Here is a 24,802-nt window from a genome sequence, read left to right as displayed (position 1 = left end):
TTGCAGTTGCTTTATGAGATGAGAGGATTAAGGATGCAGGATTTGCAGACGTTGACCTGTGTCATTCTCCTGGGCTAAAATGACTTGCAGAATTAGAAGCCATCACTGCACAGGTCTCAAGTGTGCGCTGTCAAGTTGGCAGCTCATGTTGGCAGTGCTTTGAGCACACACAGTCAACTGAACACCCCCACCCCAGGGCATCTGACTAACCTCATGCAGAGAAGCCACATGGAAGGTAAGTGCAAGGCCTCAGTGAGCCAAGATGCACTTCTGATGCACTAGCAAGAGTGGCTGCTGCAACCAGTGTTCTCTCTCATAGGAACATCAGAACAGACCCTATGTTGGCTCCCAAGGACCTGGAGTTTACTTAAAGAACCCAGAGATGAGGCTCTATCCTGGGCTAGTGTGGTTTGTCTTCAGCACAGTGAAAAAAGCAGTGTGCTTAACCCTACAGTTAATTCTTTGTATGGGTACCTACCCACCCTGCTTGGATCAGTGGATGGATGATGTCCGCTTTGTAACCTCACCATTAGCTCAAGCATGAATCACTGCCTTGGCTCTGGGAAGCCCTGGCGTTGTATGACTTCATCCCACAAACACCCGCCAGTACCTGCTGTATGCCCAGCTCTCCTCAAACACCCCCCTCATTATGGGCACTAGTCCAGCACCCTAACACGCAAGGCACCCACTGTGTACCAGATGTTCTCGGACTTAGCTCTAAAATGAACCCCGTGGCTACACCCCCACCCCATGCTTCCACTTAGTGGTGTTCCCAGCAGGTGGAGCTGGAAGGGATCCTGGGGTCCTGGACCTGTTCAGAATGCAGTGAAAGTTCCTATGGGTGAGCCACAGTTGAGGACAGACTTGGGGAGGGGACATAGGACAGTCTTCAGAAACTGAGAGGCACCTCAGATCAACTATCAGTGGGTTTTATCATCAGTGACTGGACAGCTGTAAGGCCCCTCTAGTGGTGCCCTGGGTCCTGGGATCCTGGCTGGAGGAGCAGTATGGCTATGTTAGAGCCAAGAGTGTGGAGCAAGTGATCTGGGTCTGTGCTTTTGAGGGCCAGGGGTGTGATAGGGTGACATCTTTGTAGAGTAGTGCCATACTAAGCCAGTGGATGAGTGTGTTCAGAGACCAGCACTGTAGCAAACAGTCTTTTGTGTCGCAGGCAGAGCAAGAGGCTTTGTGAGTCAGTGGAACTGGTGGTGTAAGGTGCATATTTGGGGTACTTGGGTTTGAGGTGAAGGTTTGGGCAGTGGGATGGGGCACTGGATGTGAGAACGGTAGAGGAGGGAGGTGAGGGCCAACAGTGTGCAGGTGTCTCCAAGACTCAAAGCCCTTCCCTGGGCAGATGGTGAATCTCTGAGTCTGGATGGGGGGACCCAGAGAGGAACAGGCCAGAGAGGGGAGGGTTGAGCTGGAGGTGCCAGGAGACAATGGGAGGAAGTTGGTACTGTATGGGGTAGGTTTATTGAGAAGGTCTGAGAGAGGCTATAGGCAGAAATTGGGTAGGCCGATGACTGGGCCCTGAGATATATAGCCTTCTGCTTGGGAAGGGAAGAGAAAGTCTGGAGGACCATCCCCTGAGGGCTGAAACACAGCCTGGGAAGGCCCCAACCCCAGTCTCAGAGCCTTCCTCTTACAGAGTCCACACTGGACAGACATTAGTTCTGAGACAAACAGCCACTGTGTAGATTGTGAGCTCCCCACATCGTATCTACACAGAGGCCAGCATGTGGCCTCACTGGAAAACCGGGTCTTTCTAGATACAGCAGACCCTTGAGGTGAAGTCATGTAGGACTTAAGGTGGATCCTCCTTCATTTCCAGGGTCTTTAAAAAATAAAGTTGTGTTGGTGGAGACTTTGGGACCTCTTCTGGGTCTTGGAGAGAAATTTCTGGGCCCTGAGAGAGGAAGAGAACCCCATGCTCAAGTGATCGGATCGGGCTGCTACTTTGCAGTCCCATGGCCAGGCGGGTCTGGAATTTGGAAGGTCTTACAGGACAAGGGCTGGCTTTCTCTTCTGCTGGGAAAGTTTGGACAATCCCTGGATCCTGGAGCCTCCAAAGGCTGCTACTCTCAGGCACTGGCTGGGAGCAGGATGAAGGCAGGGGCCCTTTGTCTTCACGGTTTAGCGAGCATAAGGCCAGAGTGTCTCTCAGGCGGCTTTGTTCACAGAATGTGCTGGGCTTCACTGCGCATGGGCTAACCTGGCATACAGTAAAGCAAACCCTCCTGGAGGGGGAAGTTTAAAGTGTCTGAAGGAGAGAGAAAGCTTAAGTTGCAACTTCAGTGATGGGCCCTCACAAGGGTTGTGTAGAAGGCTGTGAGCACTGACTGGCATGTTTGAGCATGAGAGCATGGGGGGCAGGGGAGTTCATATGAGATGGTCTGTGAGGCGAGTGTGCATGAGGAGAGTATGGGTATGAGCATGCGTGTTCGAGGCTGAGTCCGAGACCGTGGGTGTAAGGATGTACGTGCTGGTGTGTTTATAAATGTAAACATGAACGTGTTTGTGAGGGTCTAATGGTTTGAGTGTGTGACCCATAGGATGGTGAGAGTGGGTGCAGGTGTGCGTGCAAGCACAGGAACTCAAAGGTTCCGGCAGGGTGGCCAAGCTCAGAGCCATGTCAGGCAGGGTCCTGGGATCCGGAAGTGACTGGGAGATGGAAGTGTTCACTGTGGTGGAACTGAGATGAGCAAGCATCGACCGGTGGCTGTTTCTCACCTGCTTCTGCACACTGGCAGCCTCTCTCTGTCCATTCCTCTGGGCCCATCTCAGCTAGTACAGAACCGGCGGATGGATGAGATCACACTGTCCTGACCTGAGCCTGGCCTGGTAACAGAAGCACTTTGGGTCTTTCCATGGGTGGGTCTGAATGGCTGTGAAGGTGTATAGTGGGTTAGTTGTCTCAGCCACCTTCTGTCTCAGCAGATTTGGTTTCTGGGCTACAGAAGCAGCAGCTTGGGACTCAGTTGGGTTTCAGCCTCAACACATTCAGTAGAAGAGAGCTCTCAGGGGATATTTTAGTCCTATAATCCATCATCCTAGGGTCACCTCCAGAGGAAGGTCTTTCTGCTTTTACGAAACAGTTTGTGGATCTGCAAACTGGCAGCAAGCCCCAGATTCAGGTATCACTGTGTCATTCAAGGCAATAGACCTGAACCTTTGGTCAACTGTGTGTCTCAGGGAACATCTACAGTCCACTAGCTCTCCCTTAGTCTCTGTGCTTATTGGGTTTTTGTTTTTTTGTTTAGTTTTGTCAACTTAAGCAAACTAGAGTCACTTGGGGAGTGAGAACTTCAGTGAGGAACAGTCTCAGTTAGACTGGCCTGTCACCCTCACTGCCATGTCCGTGGGGCGTTGTCTTGATGAATGACTGATGTGGAAGGCTCAACCCACTGTTGGGTGGTGCTACCCCTGGATTATATAAGAAAGCAAACTGAGCAAGCCCTGGAGAGCGAGCCAGTAAGCATCCTTCCTCCATGGCCTCTGCTTCAGATTCCTGCCTTTAGTTCCTGCCCTGACTTCCCTCAGTGATAGACAATAGCTGAAATAAACCCATTCCCTCCCCAAGTTGCCTATGGTCAGTGTTTATTATGGGAGCAAGGGGTGGGGGAAAGCAAACTAGGATGCTAGGACAGCCTTTGTGTGACCTCTGCTTTCTTCTCCAGGGGAACATTGCCAGGTGAACGTTCGCTCGGGCCGCTGTGCCAGCGGAGTATGCAAAAACGGGGGCACCTGCGTGAATCTGCTCATTGGAGGCTTCCACTGTGTGTGCCCACCCGGCGAGTATGAGCATCCTTACTGTGAAGTAAGCACCAGGAGCTTCCCACCCCAGTCCTTCGTTACCTTCCGAGGCCTGCGGCAACGCTTCCACTTCACCGTCTCTCTTGCGTAAGTGTTTATGGGTATCCTTTGGGAATATGTCGTGGGGGTCTGCGCACCTCAGCTTTCTAGGCTCTGCTGGGGAGGCCTGCTCAGTGCTGGCTGCTGGACCAGCTGCTCAAGGGTCAAGTCACTGCCACAATGATGACAGGGGATGTTATTTCAGCATAGGGACAATAGAACATCCGTGCCAAGACTTCCAAGAGGCGACAGCCTAAATCCCAGGCCTGGAAACTAACCTGGCTACTCTGGTTCTGCCCACCAGTCAACACATGGGTACCACTGATATCTCAGTAGCCAGCGGGGCAGGCCCAGGAATCAGACCTCCTCTGCATGTCACAAGCCAGGCTGCTCAGACCCCAGTTCCCCAGCCCTGGTCCTGATCTGTATGTAACAGGCCAATTGTGTGCTCTCATACCTTCTCCCCCAGAATTTAAACATTACTTCAAAAATTTTCAATCTATCATTTGGGGCTGGGGAGATGGTTTACTTATCAAAATACTTGCATGCAAGCATAAGAACTGAGTTCAAATCCCAGGCTCCCATGTAGAAAGCTAGGCACAGTAACACATGGTTGTGATCCCACATCCGGCGAGACCGAGACTGGAGGATTCCAGGGACTTGCTGTCCAGCCAGTCTGGCTGAATTGGTGGGCTCCTGAACACACATGTACAAACACGTATGCACAAAATTCTAGGCATCATAAGCCTGTGACTTGGCACCTGTGACATTTGCTTAGTTGAAAGAAAACCTAGACTTTCCATTTTGAAGGGGTGAGGCTTCTACTCAGTGGTTTTGTGCGTGTTTACAGTAGCTCTTGGCAGCCTGATAGGAGTGTGCCGTTCTCTGTCTTCCCCTGCATGGGTTACTGCACAGCCTCATCACTCGCTGAGCTGCCTGCTGAGGACCAGACCATACAGGTCTGGTCTTAGGGCAGACAGAGCAGGATCCTGTCCCTGTGTTCTGCCCCAAAGATGAAGCTGGCCAGCAGTGTCCTTATGACCAAAGGACAAGTGACTTCTCCCTGTTCCTCATCTTCTATACTGTGAGCTAACAAGGTCCTTCCCATTGGGTGAATTGTAGGGAGGTCTAAGGCTGTGGGGTGATCTGGTCATCAGCGCTCACTACTCCCCCCGCCCCCCACACACACCACCACCTTCCACCTGCCTGACAAATGAACAGTGTCTGCCTATTGGCACAGTACATCCTGAGCCCTGTACTTCCAGGCTCAGATAATTCTTGTGTTCGCCCCTTTGTGACAAGACTCTGGCCTCCAGAAGGCCACCCCTTACGGCACAAGCCTGCAAAGCAAGGGCCCTGCTGTGGGATCCCCCTGTGACGCAGTATCTACAACAGAGGACTCCCATGAATAGCCACCACCATCCACATCAGAGAAGTCTCGTGTCGGCTGATGAATGTATCATGGCATGTACTGGAGAATGTATTATGGCACATGCCGGGTGTGAGCTGGGGTTATGTAACTCTGGAGTGTACTCATGGCTTCCTCCCTCCTTGGTAGCCAGCAGCTCACAGCCACATGCATCGTGATGACTCTTGGTGGCTTTTACATATGACTGCCTTAAAACTCAAAGTCACAAAAAAAGAGAGAAAGTTCCCCCAGAATCCTCACAGAAGAGCAGTGGCCCTCCAGTTACATAGTTCCCTGGGGCACACATCCTGGAAGCTGCTGAGGCTCCTCTTACCACAGAACAGCCCAGCCCGGCTGAGTTTGCCTTTTCTCAGGTGGCTTCTGTCATGGGCCTTCTCCTCTTTCTGGTTTCTGTTTGCCAAGTGCTGGGTCTCCCAAGTGGGCCCCACTCCCAGCCGCCTTTTATCCTCCTTTGTTCTTGGCTCCTTCTCCTCTGGCCCCTCAAGCTTTGGTTTCTATTTCTGTCTTTCCTCATTTTACTTTAAATGTTCCCACCCTCCCCTCCGCCCTGGGCCCCGTCTCAGTTTCTCTGTCTTTAGCAATGGATGGTGCTTACCAGGAGGGCACTGTGCAAGAGGGGTTAACCTGGGCACACACAGTCCAGGATCAGATGTTCCAATAGGTACAAGAGGCTTAGAGTTGTGGCACGCATGCAGAGACATTGGTACAAAAGGAGCACCTTGGGGTCTCATCTGATCTGTAGCATGAGATAAGCTACCTGTGGTTTGCCTCCAGACATGCTTGTAGTTGGTAAACAGGCTATGTGTCATCCTTGTGAACATGTAGTGTGTGTGTGTATATGTGTGTGTATGCATGCATGTGTGTGTTCTGTCTGTGTGTGCATGTGTGTTCGTGCATGCATGTGTGTGTTTGCTCTCTCTGTGTGTGTTCTGTGTATGTTCTCTGTGTGTGTGCATGCATGTGTGTATTCTCTCTCTGTGCATGTGTGTTCTCTGTGTGCGCACACGCATGCATGTGTAAATACTAAGTATTTTCTCTAGTTACTCTGCACTGTATTTTTTGAAATGGAGTCTTTCACTAAACCCAGTGCTTCCCATCTCCACATAGTCTAGCAGACCCTGAGGATCCTGTCCTCCTGAGATTTGCCTCCTGGGATTACAAGTGGCTGCCATGCGTGGTTACTGAGAATCCTCAGACTTGCACCACAAACCTCAATCTACCCAGTCCTTTTTCCCACCCTGCAGGGAGTTTTTTCACACTCCCACAGGGAACCATTGTGTTCCTTAAGGCTCTGGTGCAAGCATCAGGTTGGCTGGGCCGTCAGCATCTCTTGTGATAAAGGGCTGGGGACAGATTATTTTCCTGAACCATGCCACTCACTCCCCTGACTGGTCATGTCACTCTGTGTATCTTCATGGCCCTGGGGTCCTTCACTGTATGACACACTTCTCGGCCCTCAGGTTTGCCACCCAAGACAGGAACGCCCTGCTCCTCTACAACGGCCGATTCAACGAGAAGCATGACTTCATCGCCCTGGAGATTGTGGAAGAGCAGCTGCAGCTTACGTTCTCGGCAGGTGAGGCTCCTGCAGCCACAGAGCGTCTCCCAAGGCACTTCATGGATTAAGCTTATCATGTCCTCCCAGCACCTCCAGGCTGCTCGGCCTTCCAACCCTAATTCTGCATCTCGGAACCTGGCCTCTCGAAGTCAGAGTGCAGGAAGATGTCAGTGTTACGGCAACATAATGCTAGTACCAGACAGAGCCTGGTTCCTAGGTCGGAATCGGTGATTGAAGTGCAGCGATGTGGGTGGACAGATAGACGGCTCAGCAATTAAGAGCACTTGCTGTTCTTGCAGAGGACCTGAGTTCGGTTCCCAGCAACCATGTGGCAGCTCACAACTATTCCTAACTCTAGTTCCGGGGGATTCAATGCCTTCTTCCTCCGTATCAGACATACATATGGAACACATGTAGACATGGAAGCAAAACACCCATACACATAAAATCAAATAAATATAAAAATAATAATAAAATGAAGTGCAGTGTACCTGTAAATTAATGTGGTGACTTACACCGGCATGAGAGGACCAGGCAGGCACAGGTGTGAGGATCAGGCTGTGGAGGCTGAGAGGGGCTAGCCTTCTCTGACTCAGGGCTCCTCTTTTTTCTTTTCCTGCTTTAGAATCTTGATATCTTTCAGGTTGAGGCCTTCCACATAGGGAGTATGGGGGATGGCTTTCAGTGGTGGCCATGCCAAAAGAAAGGGCACACGGTCAGTCTTTCTGAGCTGTAAGTCTACACTGCAGCCTGGAAGCCTGATTGGAGGTCCCTAACCTGTCTCTGGATCTCCTTCTTGCTGCACAGGTGAGACCACAACCACAGTGACACCACAGGTTCCCGGAGGTGTGAGTGACGGGCGATGGCATTCGGTGCTGGTGCAGTACTACAACAAGGTAGGAGGGTGCCTGCTGGCTTCCTCGCCTCCTGCTCAGGCCAGCCAGTGGTGGCCCAGTGGCTTTTCTGCATAGAATGATGTTTGTACTGTGATGTAAGAGCAAGTACTGTTGGAAGGGAACAGAGGGTGTGATGTCAACCAAGGTTCCGTGCACATAGCCAATGCTTGAAGTGAAGCTGTGTGAACAGGCAGAGACCCAGATACACTATGACAGGATGCAGAGAATTTGGCAAGAATCCAGGAGCTGCCCTGAGCTGTGACTGTGTGTGTGTGTGTGTGTACACGCATGCATCCCCAGTTCTGACTGCATGTCTTTCATGAGCTGTGACTGGAGGGTGTGTTCCCAGCTCTGAAGGCAGGTGTCTTGGGTATGTTTTGCAGTTTATCGGCTGTAAGAAAACATATGATCACTTCTGTTTCACGAAGTCATGTGCTTTCCTGGACTGTGATTTTTTTTTTTTTTTTTGTACACCTCCCCTCCCACGTCACCTGCTCTGGGTCTCACCATGAGTCCATGCTGGTCTCTCCTGCCCCTCACTGAGCCTGGCCACAACCGTCCCCAGACTTTTTAAGACCTATGTCTATGTTAGATCAGCAGATGAGAGATGAAGACATCCTTTCTGTGCAACCTGTATGGTGGCGAAGGTATTTTCTAAATTTCTTATTCATGGTACTTCAGGCCTTTGGGACCTGGGATATCATTTGCCCACTCTTAGGTCACGGGACTGTCCTTGTCTCCAATTGTTCCACTGCTGCCAGTCACTGCTGTCCTTTCTCCAAGGTCATCCCTTACGTTTGCAGCGGGCCTCTTTTTATTTCTGAAAATCGCCATAACCACCCTAGATAGACTCTAAAGATAGACTCTAAGAGCGGTCTTTGGTTCCCATTCTGTGTCCCTAGTTGTGAGTAGGAACTGTCTCATGGTGTAAGCTCAGCCAGTGCAGTCTCTGCAGCCTTAATGGTGATAGAGACAGAAGGAAAGGTTGCCATGACCTGGGGCCAAAGGCTCCCTGGTGACCTTGGGGGACACTGAGCTGATCAGGAGTGTCTTAGACTTGGGTAGGACTTAGGACTAACCCCAGACCTATCTCTCGTGGGGATCATTGTGTTGCACAGGGCACAGTTGCCAGAGAGAAGAGCAAATCTCTGCTGTCCACACTGTCCTATTTCAGAGACTTTTATTTGATCATGCAGTTATGGCCTTGTGGATTTGGAGGCAGCTACTATCAGTGTAAAGGACATGGCTTGCACATCCCCTGGGCAGCTCACAGTAGCCCCATGAAAAGCAGTAAGATGTGGTCCCCTCCTTTCCATTCTTTCTTCCCAGAACTCACAGCTGGATGGGATTTAATCTCCTTTCTGTGGTGTCTTAATTGGTCATTGTTTCCCAGATATTTCTTTGAGGGTATTTCTGCCATGGTCCTCTCTCCCATCATGCTTTGCATTGCTGTCTTAGTTAGGGTTTTACTGCTGTGAACAGACACCATGACCAAGACAACTCTTATAAGGGCAACACTTAATTGGGGCTGGCTTACAGGTTCAGAGGTTCAGTCTTTTATCATTAAGGAGGGAGAATGGCAGCATCCAGACAGGCATGGTACAAGAGGAGCTGAGAGTTCTACATCTTTTCTGAAGGCAAACAGGAGAAGACTTGACTTCCAGGCAGCTAGGATGAGGGTCTCAAAGCCCCCATCCACAGTGACACACCTACTCCAACAAGGCTACACCTTCTAATAGTGCCACTCCCTGGGCCAAGCACATACAAACCATCACAATTGTAAATTAATGATTCCCATCCTGTTCTCACCCCAGAGCAAAGGTACCCTGCAACCATCTACCCATGTTGTGGCTAAAGGATAGTTGTGACAAGTGAGGGCTTGAGCTCCCATGACTTGGGGCGCTGGAAGCCTCTGGAGCTTGGGATGGCTTTTCTGTGTCCCTGCAGAGGGGGGCGTGGTCACCTGAGAAGCTCAGGCATTTGATTGCTCTGCCCATGCTTTCTGGACAAGCTGGTCAGGTGATGGCGGATATAGACAGAGCTCCTACAAAGTAGAACAGGCTTGGCTCAAGGACAAAGTGTCTATGGTTTTGTGCCCCCAAATACACCCTTTCTCGAGCCTTGATATCTCATACACTTTTGAATGGAAAGAATGGCAGATAATCTTGCAGATGGATGCCCTCTTAATCCTGCGAAGGGATGCTGGCCTTGCTGGCCTCGGCTCCCAGGCAGAACATCCAAGAATATTCACCTTGTCACCTTGCTGACTCACCTTGGTCCTGTGGCTTCTCTTATATGTTCTTCCTGCTATATATCTTTGTACCCTATGTGGACACTCCCAGTGGCTTGCACTTCTAGAATGTATAGGCCTGTCAGAATGAACCACAGGAACCCCGGAGCATCAGGGAAACATGGGGCGTATTTCCTTTCTTGCTTATGTCAGAGACACACATCCAGACTGCAGCCTTGCTGCTGAGGGAGGGGTGGGTGCGGGAGCTTGAGCCAGCCTCAGTTTCCCCATTCAAAGCCTCTGCAGCTGTCTGCTGTGGTCAGAGAAACAGCATGTCCTGTGGCTTGGTGTAGCCTCTCAGCCCAGTTGTGAATTCTGTCCTGTGAGTCAGTTCAGAGGAGCACACCATTACAGAAGGCTACCTCAAATGGCCCAGAAGAAAAAAGGGCCCTATGCCAGAGGATCAGTGGGTTACTGGAATCTATGGTGCCCTTTCCAGGCTGGGTCCTTTCAACAGCTCCCTCCACCTCCCAATGAACAAACACAGCCCTGAGCACAGGATTAGGCCTTTGCTGGGCTGTTTCCCTCTCTTGCTAGAGGGTGGGTATTTTAGGGAGGAAACCAACCAGTCTGTCTCCCTTATAGCCTTAAGCCTCCATGTGTGGGTTGGGTAGGCCACACAACAGGGAATATTAGCAGAGATTACAGTACCTGTCTGTGGAAGGCCCTGATGTTTCTGTCTGGCTCTGCCTCTGAGGTGTCTGCCTTTACCAATCCAGATGCAGGGACAGACACGCTTTGGATCTATGGACCTGGGAAGACCTGTCAGGCTGGGAACAATTTCAGGCCTGAGTCTGGGCAGCAGCCTGAGGTCACAGTACTCCAGTGTTGGCGTATTCAGTTTATTATTTTATTGGGTTCTTATACCTCTGCCTCCCTTGCAACCCCACTTCACCCAATTTCTCCTAGCCCCCCCCCCATATTAGGTAGGAAATAAAGTAGGCTGGAGTGGAAAGAGGACATAACTTCTTTAGGCTACTTCCTGCTCATTGGGGTCATCAAATTCTTAGGGGTAAGTCCAATCTTCATTATCAGAATATCTCCATCTATAATAACAACAACCAGGAGCAGCCTCCTCCCTCCTTCAAAGCCCCCCTTCCTCCATTCCTGTCCAGACTCTGGCATTTACTCCCTCTCCAGAGACCCCAGAATTAAACTATCTACAGCTGCCAAAAATCATACTCCCCTAGAGCATGAGACCATCATAGATAAGGACTGTGGACAAACTGAAACAGCCCCATATCCCACACCCGGGATTAAACCAAAAACATGTTCACACAACCTAACTGAAGTTTGTTTATTTATTTATTTGTTTGTTTGTTTGTTTATTTATTTATTTTAGAAACCAAAACTCTCACTTCAGTCCAGTCTGTAAGGGTCGAAGGAGACTCAGAAAGTGACACAGTCAGGGCAAGTCACTCTCTCTATTGGGTCTCTGTATGAGAGTTGTCATTGTCATCTTCATTCGTGGTCTCTCTGTTCCTAGGCCTCTGGCAATAAAATGTGGAATGATCTCAGGCGACTGAAGATGACTGTGACACAGTTGCCTGAGGAGAGGTTCAAGATGATGAGGGGAGGGTAAGCCACACCTGGAGGGACTCAAGCCATGTCCTGATGGTAGCCTTAAGTTCCATGGGTCCAGCAGCAGTGAGAAGCCCCTCTGCAGACCCTACTCTAACTGGCTGTGCTGGTCCTGAGCACACTGCACCTGCAGACTTGAGTGGCTCTCTGATTGCTGGCTGTGACTGTCATGTCTGCCCAGCTCTTCCTGAGTGCCGGCTTTCTTCAGGCACATCTTTGCCATGCTTAGTTTCTATCCTGGGCATGCCAGGTCAGCCTGCCAACATGTCTCTGCACAGAGACCTCAGTGCCCTTTGTGGGAACCTTGTGCTCTGCTGGCTGGGGGGCGGGGGCGGGGCTTCAGAGCTGCCAGGTTGGCTTCTCATCAGGGTCCCCAGAGGAAACAGGTGGAACACACAAACAGGATGATCCAGGAGGGAGGGACAAAGGGTAGGCCAGTGTGGCGCAGCAGGGAGGCCCTCGGGCCTAGGGAAGGTGTTAGTGGAGCTTTGTAACGTCTCTCCTAGAGGACAACGTCTGTGGCCCCAGGGAACCCTCCGCAGACCTTCCCAGCAAGTGTGGGCAAAGGCAGTTTGCTCTTTCTTTCTATTTAGTGACATTTTCAGTGAGAACAGCTATTGGTTAAGTCTGGCTTCAGGGAAACGGAGGAGCTTGATGGAGTTGGTGATGGCTCCAGTGAGGGCTTTTTAGAGAAAGCCACTACTCCTGCCTCTTGGGCTTCACCCAGCCCTTCTCCGGAAGCACCGGGAGGTTTGCCTGGGTGGAGATTTGTGGTTATGGCTTCACTGTGACTCCCCCCACCTCAGGCTTTTGTAGAAACCAGTTAAGCAGGCTGGAGAGATGGCTCAGTGGTTAAGAGCACTAGCTGCTCTTCTAGAGGTCCTGAGTTCAATTCCCAGCAACCACATGGTGGTTCACAACCATCTGTGATGGGATCTGATGCCATCTCCTGGTGTGTCTGAAGATAGCAACAGTATACTCATATACATAAAATAAATCTTAAAAAAGAAGTTAAGCATTTCCACCTGTGGCATATGATGGCCGATGTCAGTAAGAGCATTTTAAGTCATTTCTTTATACTTGAAACGCAGGTTTCAATCTTTTGTTTCTTTTAAGTCACCTTTTAGCACCGGAGTGTGTGTGGTGTTAAGAGAGGAACACTATTCATATCCTCAACACAATGGCATCTGGCTGCTTCCAAAGGAGGCGTGGTCTAGAGGAGAGGGAACCTGCCTGCAGCCACTGGACACTTTTGCTTCCTGAGGGATTCTGGCTTTGCTCAGGGAGCCCCAGTGGGGACTGGGGACACAGGCACACCACAAGTCCCACCCTCTTGGATGTCTCAGGGCTGACTAGGGCTGACACACATGTCAGAAAAGCTAAGATCAGGTAAGCCGTGACTTGGAACATGTGCATGCATGCATGCATGCATGCATGTGCATGTGCATGTATGCATTGGTATTTTGAGACAGAGTTTCTCTATCATGTAGTTCTGGCTGTCCTGGAACTCACTATGTAGAATAGGCTGGCCTTAAACTCACAGGATGCAACTGTCTCTACCTCCTCAGTGCTGGTGATAAAGACATGCATACCGCTCGACCGACCCCGCATGTGTATCTCATACACTGAATCGAGACAGGTTTAAGGTTTATAGCCGAACAGGAAAGCAGGTTTACTAATCACGATGGGTGTCTATAGGGAAGCAGTCTCAGGCTGCAGCCATCCCTGAAGAGCAAGCCACAGTTGATGGTTTCTATACACACTGTTAACATTCCCACATGGACTAGAGGAAGGCTTTTCTATCCCTCTGAGCCTCACCCAGGGAAGGCTTTGCCACTCGGATGGGACTGAGCACTGAAGTTCTTGACTTGACCATGCCTGGGATAAATCGTACACAACGCTCAGGACTGTTTGCTCTCCACATGAGGAGCCATTTAGTAGGACCCCTCCCTCCTCACTGCCTTGGCCGGGGGGGGGGGGGGGAAAAGAAGGGTATCATCTGCATTTGGCCGTGCCTACCTCAGTTCCTCAGACAACGCCCAGCCCACTGGGGAAGTGAGCATTAGTGGTCATCTTGGATTCATGGGGGTAGTATGGACTCTTCTGTGGGGTACACTCAGGATGTTGGGGAGAAAATGGGGTCTGAGGTCAGGGTGAGACTGCAGGGGGAGTTTTCTGGAAGGGATTAGGAGGTGAGAGGGGCCAGTTGGGCTTCTCACTCGTTTGAGGTAGGTGACCCTTAGTTGGAAAGAGGACCATACTGTGTTCCTGGCCGTTACTAACAAGATGTCACAGGATCTATGCCCTAGTGAAGATTTAAGTATCTCTAGTCATTACTAAATGTCCTTCTGGGCCTTCTGCATCTAGTATAGGGACATCACTATCTTTTTGTTGTTGTTTGTTTTTTTATTTATTTTTATTGGATATTTTATTTATTTACAATACAGATGTCATCCCCTTTCCTCATTTCCCCTCCCTAGAACCCCCTATCCTCTACCCCCTCTTCCTTTATGCTTTTATACCATTTTGATTACATGCCTGTATTAAGGTCAGTTCTAGGTTGAGGGTCTAGCAATACATTAGATGCAAGTAGTCGAGGAACAAGCAATAAAATAAGCACAAATAGCCAAAGAAAAAGCAAGGCATTAAACCCAGTTACATGAACACTCCCATGAACACTGTTTCTAAAGGGACATCACTCTCTTGACTGTCATACTGGCCTCCTGCAGCTGACAGGGCTTGTGAAGTTCCTCCCAGATCAGGATGGTTTTCAGGTGCTTGGGCTCTTCTTGGTCAAGGGATGACCAGAATGGTGATTCTCCTCCTCCCCTTCTTCCTCCACCACCACCACCACCACCACCATCATCATCATCACCATTCTGGGTAGCAGTTTTAAAATTTTTCCATCAAGTCCATAATAGCCCAGTAAGTCAAGCCCACCAATCCAAGTCCTTAGTAGCAAGTTACAACATCTAGTCTGATTTTCTTGCATTTTCCCTTCGAAACATGAACAAAATCAATCTTCCTTTCATAGTGTGTGCATTGCATAGCAGAGTCTGCTTCCTAAAACCCTATAATTAGGGAGTAAATGTGTGATCAAGAAAACTGCATCAGCTGCGAGAAGATAATGGTGGTACTATATAGATGTGAACTTGGTAAAAGAAAGAAAGAGGGAGAGAGGGAGGAAGAGGGAGGGCAATTGAGCAGTGTACAGGAACTGCAAACGTTGGAGGTTGGAGATAGATGCCTCAGGGGTTCAGAGCACTGGCCGACATGAGTCGCATTCCCAGCACGCATGTGGCAGCTCACAGGCATCCGTAACTCCAGTTCCAGGGGATTCATCATCATCCTGTTCTTCCCAACACTGCACATCGAGTGGTACACATACACGTGCAGGCAAAACACCCACACATGTTTTAAAAACATCTCAAGGGCTTACAAAATATTGTTTTCAGATGATAATAAATCAAACTGACATGATTAATGTCAGTATGGGTTGCGATGTTTTCCTTGTCTGCATAAATCTGCCGAGGAAGGATTACCATGTATATTTTTGCTTATTCAGGCTGAGTGTGTTTCTGGTACAAAAACCAGAGTCCATTTTATGAGACAAGGGGCTCTAGCAGAAAGGTACTCCTCTTCTCAGGACTGACACCCCTCTCTCTGACTGGGTTTGGGGGAGTACCTGTGCTCAGGGTGACCTTGGACTGACCTCTGGGTATGGATCTTATTCTTAAGAATTGCCTAGCTAGGGTGACTCCCTTGGCTTGTTCACGTGGTTCAAAATCTCTGTTTGTCTATACTCCATGTGAAACCCCAAGATCCAGAAGAGGTGGATTGTGATCCTTACTTTCAATCTCCTCATGATAGGAGAAAACTGCTAGTCCAGAAAACCCATGGGCCCTTGCACAGACTTGGGCAAGTCTTTCTCCAGGTACTTATTTTGTTTGTTTGTTTATTGTTTTTGAGACATGGTCTTATTATGTAACTCTGACTGTCCTGGAACTCACTATGTAGACCAGGCTGGCCTTGAACTCACAGAGATCCACCTGCCTCTGCCTCCCACTTGCTGGGGTTTAATCATACTCAAAGGACCTCCAGGTTCCTTGAGGTATGAAGTCTGAAGGCAGTGTTGCAAACAGAGTGCATGGTGGTTATGTTTGTGAACAAGGATGTGAATTCAGGTGGCCCCGTGACCCTTCTGTGTGTCAAGCATCAACCATCTGGGCCAGTGGCAAAATGAATCATTTTGGGGTCTTTTTCCTTTTATATTTTTTTTTCAACAAATCTTCAGATTTGAAGACTATGCAAGATAAACGTTTTCATTAGGTGAATTGAGCTATGCAAAGTACCCAAGACTGTTCATACAGCCAAGTGACCTTGATTTGTTTTTTGTTTTTTTCTCTTCCACTGCACAAAATCCTCTTGCCAACAAAGGGGGAGTGTAGTGTTTCATATGCACCTATGGGAGTGCACCCCAGGGGTTCGGTTACCATAAAAGCTCTCATTGTCTGCAAGCCTGAGCCTGTAGTGTGAATTAGTTGTTTCTTTCCGGCTGTGTTTCCTGCCGATGCAGCAAGCTCCCGTCTGGCCTACACAGGTATTCCATAAATATCCAGTAGCCACACTTCCACATAGGCACATTCTACCGCCTCTCTGTGGGTCACAGGGTGATGTCTGAGACCCTGGCTATCTATCCTCCATCTCCGTCCTTGGAATGCTAAATGGTTCCCTTGAAGCCAAGCTTAGTGGGTAATAGAAGCCAGCCAAGGGGCCTGGAGTGGCCAGTGAGCCCTGTGGGAGTGTTGGCTGGGTGCCCCTCTGTAGACCTGCAGTAGTAGTGACGGGTCAGGCAGCAGGGACAAGGACGCAGCCTGTCCTCTGACAGGTGGCAGAGCCGAGAGATAAGGTGCCTGGCTTCCGTTCCTAAACACAGGCTGGTCAGATGGGAGGGAGCTGCCTGCATGGAAATTTCACAGCTCCTGGTCTCACCCTGGGCCTTTGTGTTGCATTGCTGTGTTATGGAAAGTCCTCCAGGAGCTAGGCAGCCTGTCCTGGGTGTTTCCTGAGTGGTGGAATGGCTGCTTTCCCAGTACCTTCCATTTCCCTCATTCTCTTCCAGTCTACTCCTGTGTCCTGTGCAACTTGAGATGCAGTTTGCTCCAGCAAGTACTCCCCTCATCTCCACCCTAGTACTGGGACCAAGTACACTGACATCTTGCCTGGTGCTTGGGTGTGTATGTCTACAGTGGTCTCCTGGGTTCTAGGAGGAGATGGGGAAACTGAGGCACAGAGCTATTCCTACAGGGGAGGAGGGGACGTGTGGCTGAGACACCACCTGTGTATTTTAGCTGCTGATGTGTCAGTGGCTCTCGAATGTGTCATTCTCTCTGCCTGACACAAGGCCTCCTGTTGTGACTGTCCCTTTCCTCCACAGTCTCTCTGCTTTTTCTAGCAAGCTCACGCTTCCTCCCACCAGTTCAACACCTACCTTCATCATGATCTGAGGATGGAGGTATCTGTTGGGGGCACTCTGCGGTGGGGTCAGAGATAAGGAGCTGAAATGGGAGGTGTCTCTGTTGTGTCCCAGACTGGGGTGGGAGGTCCAAGCTAGGGTAGGCCAGACTTTGTAAGAACGAATAAGATTCCATTCATATACATGAAGTGTGAGATCTGCTGGCAGGTGTGTGCATGTGTGTGTGCATGTGTGAGTACTAGTGAATGTCTATGTGAGTGTGCATGAGCAGATAAGCCCCAGTGAGGGTTTGTTGAGGATGCAGGGTGTGGTATGAGTGTGCAAGTGCACACTTCCTGTAAGCACTGGCCTGTGCTCTCCCCTTGCCAGAGCACTTGGTTCTCATTGTATAGCCTGGGCTTAGTGGGTCTTGTCTCAGATACTGGGATATGCACTCGTAAAGGAGAGACCAGGAGCTGTTTCCCGAGTGTGCCCCTCCCCCACATCCCACATATCTATGGTTGAGACAGCTAGACTTTGGCCTTTGTCTTTAATGTGAAACACAAGAGACACAAATACAACTTTGTCACTGGTGGATAGTTCCCTGCACATGCTCAGGGCCTCAATGGCCGGAGAAGGCGACTGAGGTGGGCAGGAAGGGCCTGTGGAAGCCCATGGGTGGCAGGCACTTCAGGGTGGACATGGGGTTGCTGCTGGAGAAATGACAGTACTGCATATCACCTCCTGCAAACATTCCTGGGCTCCGGTCATCTGTGAATTCTTTGCTATGAACGTTGGTTGTTCATTTCTGACACTGAGTGTGAATCCATTCTCATCTTAAGCCTCCCCCGTACCTGCATCTGGTTTCATAGGCACCCCCCTCTGCCCACCCCCACGCTGAAACCAAACCCCCACTGGCCTCCCTACGAGGAATTGTCTGTAGCAGGGTTAAAAGACTGCTGAAATGTGAGCACTCCAGAGGACCAAAGGCTTTTGTGTGCTCACAAAAGCGCTCTGCAGATACTTTAGGCATCTAAGTGGAAGGCATCAGGGAGGGGCCGTTCACCGGGAAGAAAATACGCTGGAGAAAAATAAAAGGGACCGGCTCAGTAAGGCTTTGGCATCAAGAGTCCGGATCTGCACAGATTGGTAGAGCTGGCCTTTGGGGGCCTCACCTTGAAGTACACAGTAGCCCTTGGTTTCTAGAGTGGAGGAGGAGTTACTGTGGTGGCTCCACCCACTGGCCATTTTATTTCCACCTGTGTGTGTGTGTGTGTGTGTGTGTGTGTGTGTGTGTGTGTGTGTGTATCTTCCTTACAACAGCCTTTGTGACCAAGGTGGAACACTAAGGTTGTAGATGCCAAAGGATACAGATGCTAAGTGTGTAGATGCTGATAATGGCACAGACTCGGATGCAGGTATCATGTGTTGCTCTGCAGTCTGGTTCTCATCTCTGGGCTTTGTGTTTTGTACCACTTTTGCCCAAGTGTCCTGTCCTGGCCACTGCTGAGCTTTCTGTCCTGGAGATGAAGTCCAAGGTTCAGTGAGCCTGAAGAATACCTCAGGCTCGGGAGTCTTCCTGGTCTGGCCATCTGCTCCCAAAGATCCAAACAGCCTTGCAAAGGCGGATCATCCCATACCCAGCATCCCACACAGAAACAAAGAAAAACTCTTAACCTGCCATTTGGCTCCTTTAATCGTGCGCTCCTTTCTTTGGTTTAAATATGTGGCAAATTTTTTAAAATTTACTTTTAAAATATTAGAAAGTGCCAGGTGGTGGTGGCACACACCTTTAATCTCAGCTCCCGGGAGGCAGAGGCAGGTGGATCTGAGTTTGAGGCCAGCCTGGTCTACAGAGTGAGTTCCATGACAGCCAGGGCTACACAGAGAAACCCTGTCTGGAAAAAACAACAAACAAACAAACAGCCAAAACAAGTTAGAAAACTCCCCATTTTGTCCTGTTCTTTGTCCCTCCTCACCTGAGCTGGGGCCCAGGAAAACCAGTGGCTGTTCCTGATGCTATCACTGTCTCCAGTGGCATCTCCACCCTCATTCATGTCAGCTAATCACTGGGACATCAGCTTCTCACTGGGACATTCTCTGTCTCTGTGTGCGCCCCCCCCCCCCATTTTATTTTATTTTAAATTTAAATTTTTTGTGTGTGTGACAGGATCTCATGTATCCCAGGCTATCTCAAACCTACCACATAGCTGACCTTGACTTCCTAAAGGCAGGCATTACAAATGTGCGTCACCGTGCCTTTCTGGAGTGCTAGGCTTTGTACTAGGGCCTTCTGAATGCTGGATATAAGCATTCTACCAATGGCGCTACATCCCCAGCCTCCCTTCCCTTTAAAAAGCTTGTTCAGAATCACGCTTTTATTTGCGTGTGTGTCTGTGTGTGTCCGTGGGTTTGTGAGTGCCTCAGTGTGTATGAGAGGGCAGCCGTGAGGAATCCATTCTGTCTTTCCTCTGTGAGGTCAGGGGTCAAACTCATGTTCTCACCGGATGGCAGGTGTCTTTACCCACTGAGTAAAAAGCCAAATGCCCCCTTCAAAAAAGAATATAGATTTTTGTTGTGGTGGTGCTGGGACAGAACCCAGACGCTCTTGGCGTGCTAGGTGAGGCTCTGCCACTGAGTGCAATCCCTCCTGTCTTTCTTTGACCAAAAAAGCCGCCAAAGTCTCCATCAATGCACCCACAGCATCCCCATCTGACATCTTCATCTTGATTAAAACCACGCTTGTAGCTCATAAAACCCATACCAACAACAGCCATCTCTTCTGTTGTGTCTTACCGCCCACCACAGCAGCACAGGGGCTAAGTGATTGAATTAGGCCGACTTCCAGAGGTGGTCCTGAGAGAGCAGGGGCATGACTGGAGAGCACTGGGTGACATTTGCATGGCCCAAAGAAGCAACTTTCAAAACACACTGAGCAACATGCAGTCTAATCTGGAATGTTCTCCCAATGTTACAATGATACTCTGTTGCTCTCAGCAGTCATTCCCGACATCTCCCCAGCAGCCATAGCCACGAGCCAGCCTCTGTGTGGATGTTCTGAGCATCTCGGCTTCATAGCATCATATAGTTCAAGTCCTCAGTGCCATGCCTCAGATCTCAGGAAGGTCATGGTGTACGGCAGTGCCCCAGTTCCTCGTAGCAAGTAATGGGCCAGTGTCTATTTCTGTCCCTCTATTGAGGGGGTGTTTCAGTTGCTCCTTCTGTCACAGGGGAATTATAAGTACTGTTGGGAGCATGTGTGAACCCGTTTTTTATTTTTTTGTCTTGATCCTGGATGTTCCCATGGGCATGTCCCTGGGAGTGAGATGGCGCACCCTGCCTGCAGCGGCCAACAATTGGCTCTGATGACGTCCCTGCATGTATCCTGGTCACCTCTTGTATCATTTTTCTGTCCACCCCCTTTTTTGTGCGACAGAGTCTATGTATTTCTAGCTGTCTTAGAACTCATTATGTAGACCAGGCCATCCTTGAACTCACAGAGATCTGCTTGCCTCTACCTCCTAAGTGTTGGGGTTAAAAGTGTGTGCCACCACTCCTGGTTTCTTTTTCTTTAACCTTGTCAGTGAGCCACCTCCTCCGGGTGATTAGCCCCCATAGTTGGACAGCCAGGAACCCTTCCCTGAGGTTGCTGTCTGCAGCCCCAGCAGGTGCTCCCTGCCCCTGCCTCATATCCCTCCTCCTCCTGATTGTGTATGACCCACGAGTGCTTGGCTTTCTGGTTCTCTGACCACAAGCTCCTTCACTTTATCCGCAAGGCCGGGGCACGTGTTTTGGCTTGATGACCAGCAGCAGTCACCCCAGAGCCTTCCGACCAGCTCTGGCCCCTCAAAATGGATCCAGGCATCAGCAAGTCAGCAGCAGGAGCTGTTCTGGATAGAATCCTGGGTGTTCCCTGGCCCCTGTTTTTCACCCGTGTGCTCTCTTTCCTCTCTGTCTGCACTTGAGTCCCGTGGTGCTGAGCCGTTGATTATGAACCGTATGTACAGCAATCACCATTTGGTAAATAGCAGCTTAGTTTCATTAAAGCCTCCGCACATAAAGGCTGTTTACATCCACTCTCTGAAAGCCTCACACCCATTCCCCAAAAATGTAAATTACACGCTACGGAGATGATACAGGGTTCGTACAGCCCAGGGATGGTCCTTCTTTCTCAGCGTGGTACCTAACACTTAAGCATCCCTAATGGGTACCTCACCAATCTCCCAAAGCAAGCTGCTGCTCCCGAGTGAGAAAACGGATGATTTTCCATAACCATCTAACTACTACTTAACAGAGGTGGACTCTCTAAGGAAATAGATAATCAGAGATTGACCGAAGATACTTGGCTCCTCTCGGGTCCAGAAGAAAGGTTTGTGGGAGACTCATATATCTTAGTCAACACTACACTTCTAACATCAACAGGACAGATGGTCTGTGTGTGTGTGTATGAGAGAGAGAGAGAGAGAGAGAGAGAGAGAGAGAGACACAGACAGAGACAGAGACAGAGACACACATACACATTCATACAGAGAGAGTGTGTGTTATATATGTTTGAGTGTGTATCTCTGTAAATGAATATCTTAGAGTTTCTATTGCTATGAAGAGACACTATGACCAAGGCAACTCTTATAAAGGAAAACATTTCATTGGGTCTGGCTTACAGTTCAGAGGTTCAGTCCATTATCATCATGGCAGGAAGAATGGCAGTGTCCAGGCAGACATGGTGCTGGAGAGGTAGCTGAGAGTTCTACATCCTGATTGGCAAGCAGCAAAGAGAGAGAGTGGCACTGGGCCTCAAAGCCCATCTCCAGTGACGTACTTCCTCCAACAAGGCCACACCTCTTAATAGTGTCACTCCCTATGAGCCTATGGGGGCCGTCTTCATTCAAACCTCCATGAATGTGTGTGAGTGTATCTATGTGTGTATTTATGTGAGTGTATCTATGTGTGTATTTATTTATGTGTGTGTTCATGCATTTGGATTTTGAGGGCATATATATATATGCATATATATATATACAGGTACACTTGCATTTTGTGGGGGTCAGAGGTCATCATCGGATATTTTCCTCAGTTGCTTCCCACCTTAGTTTTTTTTGCACTGAACTTGGAGCTCTCTGATCAGCTAGGCTGGCTGGCTAGTTCTGTGGATCCATCTCCCCCATCCCCCACTCAGTGTTGGAATTCTAGGCACATACAGCCAGTATATGTCCTATATAAACACATATAGGACGGTGTGATTCCTGGGGATCTGAACCCAGGTCCTCATGCTTGCCTGGTAAACAAGTTACGTGGTGAGCCCAGGTATTTTAATCTTAAATCTTACCCTTATACCCACAGAAACTACTACCACAAGCTTGTTTAGGGCAGATGGTTGGAGGAGGCAGAGTGGAGGGCTCACATCAGGTGGCAAAGTTACCCACTCTACTACTTCAGGGTATGTGGCGTGAGAAGATGGACCCTGGGTCATACACCTCAGACGATTGGTTGGGCTCCTGTTTCCAGCACTCCATAACCTACCTTCCAGTGCAGCGTCTACACCAAACAGGTGCCTCACTCCTATGAGAATCCTGAGGTTTCATTTTGAATGAGCTACACAGTCATTCCCTGTTAAAAGGCATGAGGGTGATTTAATTATAGTCTCTATATTTATAGCTATTTCCAGTAATATAAAGAAACATGTTAATGCAAGCAGTCCCTGCACTGTTACAGCTAGAGGCCGCACTGGGCCCACTGATTTGGTTTGTTGTTTGCTTGTTTTGAGGTGTGATCTTGCTATGTTGCCCAGGCTGGCCTGGAACTCCCAAACTTAAGTGACCCTCTAGTCTCAGCCTCTTGAGTTCTAGGATTGTAGGTATGCCAATATACCTTTCTAGGTCTATTGGCCTTTTTTTTGGGGGGGGGGGGGTGTTGTTGTTGAAGAGAGCTGTTGTCAGACTCTCCATGGGGGAGGAAGAGTCTTATATCAAATGTGCCAATTGTAAGGTCTGATGACACCACCCTGCGTTTATGGTCACAGCACCTAGGGACACAGGCTTTGGTATCCCGATATGCAGGCAGAAAGGAAATCCAGTTGCCTGTGTCAGCATTGTGTGCCAGCTTCTGACTGTCTGCTTGTTTCTAAAACTTGAGGCCTTCACACCTTTTGTCTACCATGGACAGTGCAGTTGGCTCTCTGTCTATTCCTAGAAGGATTGCAGAGCTTATATGGGTGGATACCTTGTGTCTCAAGAGGACCCACCAAGAGCCTGGAACCATGAGGGCTTCCAGGGAAAGAAGCCTTTTCTGGGTGGCAGCCACAGCCTCCCCAAAAGGAGGAGGCATCACTGCCACCCCTGGGTGAGAGCCATGGTTCCAGGAGGTGGTAGCCCAGGCTGGTACCTGATGTCAGCAGCGGGGCCAAGGCCAAGAGGCTCCTGAGGAGTGGATTTGACCCAGAAACATACAAGAGGCAACTTCAGGCCAGTGAAGGGATGAAAATAATTTGTTTAGGTTTATTTATATATTTTATGTATATGGGTACCTTGTTTGTATGTACACCAGAAGACAGAGTTAGACTGGTGTGAGCTGTCATGTGGGTGCTGGGAATTGAACTCAGGCTTTCAGAAGAGCAGTGAGCGCGCTTACCCGGGATGAAGATAACTTGAGGGTGAGGTCAGCGCACACGCTCAGTACTGTGGGTATTTGGTATGATCAGGCTCCGGCTTGGACGGCTGGGAAACAGGTCTCCATATCTGAGCCAGAAAGCTGCAACCTGAACCCAGGGTTGTGGTGGCCAGAAACCAGCGAGGGGCAAAAAGAGAGTCCTATGTAATAACATGGCTGTGTCTGAAGGACCATCTTAAGGAAGAACTAGCAACTGTGTGGCCCAGTCAACAGGTATTCCTCCTCTTAGTCTTGGACAGCTGTGGGACATGAAAATTTAGTTCTACACCATGTGGTTGTCTGTAGTCCTGGGCTTTTATTCCTAGCAAATATAAAAATGCATTTGTAAGCCAGCTTTCTAGGGAGGGTCCTGTGTGCCCTTCCCTGGGTGCTGGCGGTGGGCCCCAGTCATCTTGCTTCAGGCCCCCACACTCTCTATCTTGGGCTTGCCTTAACTTTACGGCTGTAGCCTTATTTCCAGCAATGTCTCATTCTGAGGAAGATTCCCTGCACCCCACGTAGCAGGTGCGAGCTGGGGTACCTCATGCTTCATACACATGTCACCATTGCAGGGATCGTGCAGAGCCGGGATACCCGCCCAGGACATGGAGAGAGACAGCTGACGGATTCTATTCTTTCCGCCCCTGCAGCCCAACATTGGCCACCTGGGCCTGCCCCATGGGCCGTCTGGAGAGAAGGTGGCTGTGGTGACTGTGGATGACTGTGACGCAGCTGTGGCCGTGCACTTTGGAAGCTACGTTGGGAACTACAGCTGTGCTGCCCAGGGCACTCAGAGCGGCTCCAAGAAGTGAGACTCTGGAGGGCAGCGCAGGGCATCCACAACTACTAAACACAGGTCACCCTTGCCAGCCCAGTGCAGAGTACCTCAGTATCCTCAGTCAAGGCTGGTATCAGACTCTCTCTCTGTGTGGATAAGCATCTTCCCTCTTAGACCACAGAACCCTCTGGAATAAGTCCCCTAGAAGTACGTGTCCAGCCAGGTGTGGCAGGGCATACCAATAATACTAACACTTGGGAGGCTGAGGAACACATATTGAGATTCTTCATAGCCTGGTCTACATAGTGAATTTGAGGC

General features: G+C 49.7%; 1 protein-coding gene across 4 annotated transcripts in view; it reads left to right on the top strand.

The window, feature by feature from the left end:
• Positions 1 to 24,802, top strand: part of Celsr1 (cadherin EGF LAG seven-pass G-type receptor 1) — a 136,049-nt gene that overhangs the window by 70,029 nt on the left and 41,218 nt on the right. For all 4 annotated transcript variants that reach the window (XM_076911833.1, XM_076911835.1, XM_076911834.1 and 1 more), the window contains exons 3-6: positions 3,678 to 3,900; positions 6,742 to 6,857; positions 7,647 to 7,735; positions 24,357 to 24,514. In XM_076911833.1, coding sequence (XP_076767948.1) covers positions 3,678 to 3,900; positions 6,742 to 6,857; positions 7,647 to 7,735; positions 24,357 to 24,514 — 586 coding nt within the window. The remainder of the gene's footprint in view (positions 1 to 3,677; positions 3,901 to 6,741; positions 6,858 to 7,646; positions 7,736 to 24,356; positions 24,515 to 24,802) is intronic.

This window comes from Arvicanthis niloticus, chromosome 13 (assembly GCF_011762505.2).
Source record: "Arvicanthis niloticus isolate mArvNil1 chromosome 13, mArvNil1.pat.X, whole genome shotgun sequence".
In the NCBI taxonomy this organism is placed as follows: domain Eukaryota; kingdom Metazoa; phylum Chordata; class Mammalia; order Rodentia; family Muridae; genus Arvicanthis; species Arvicanthis niloticus.
Note: the sequence above shows the minus strand (reverse complement) of the source record. Positions and strands in the feature narration are given on the sequence as shown.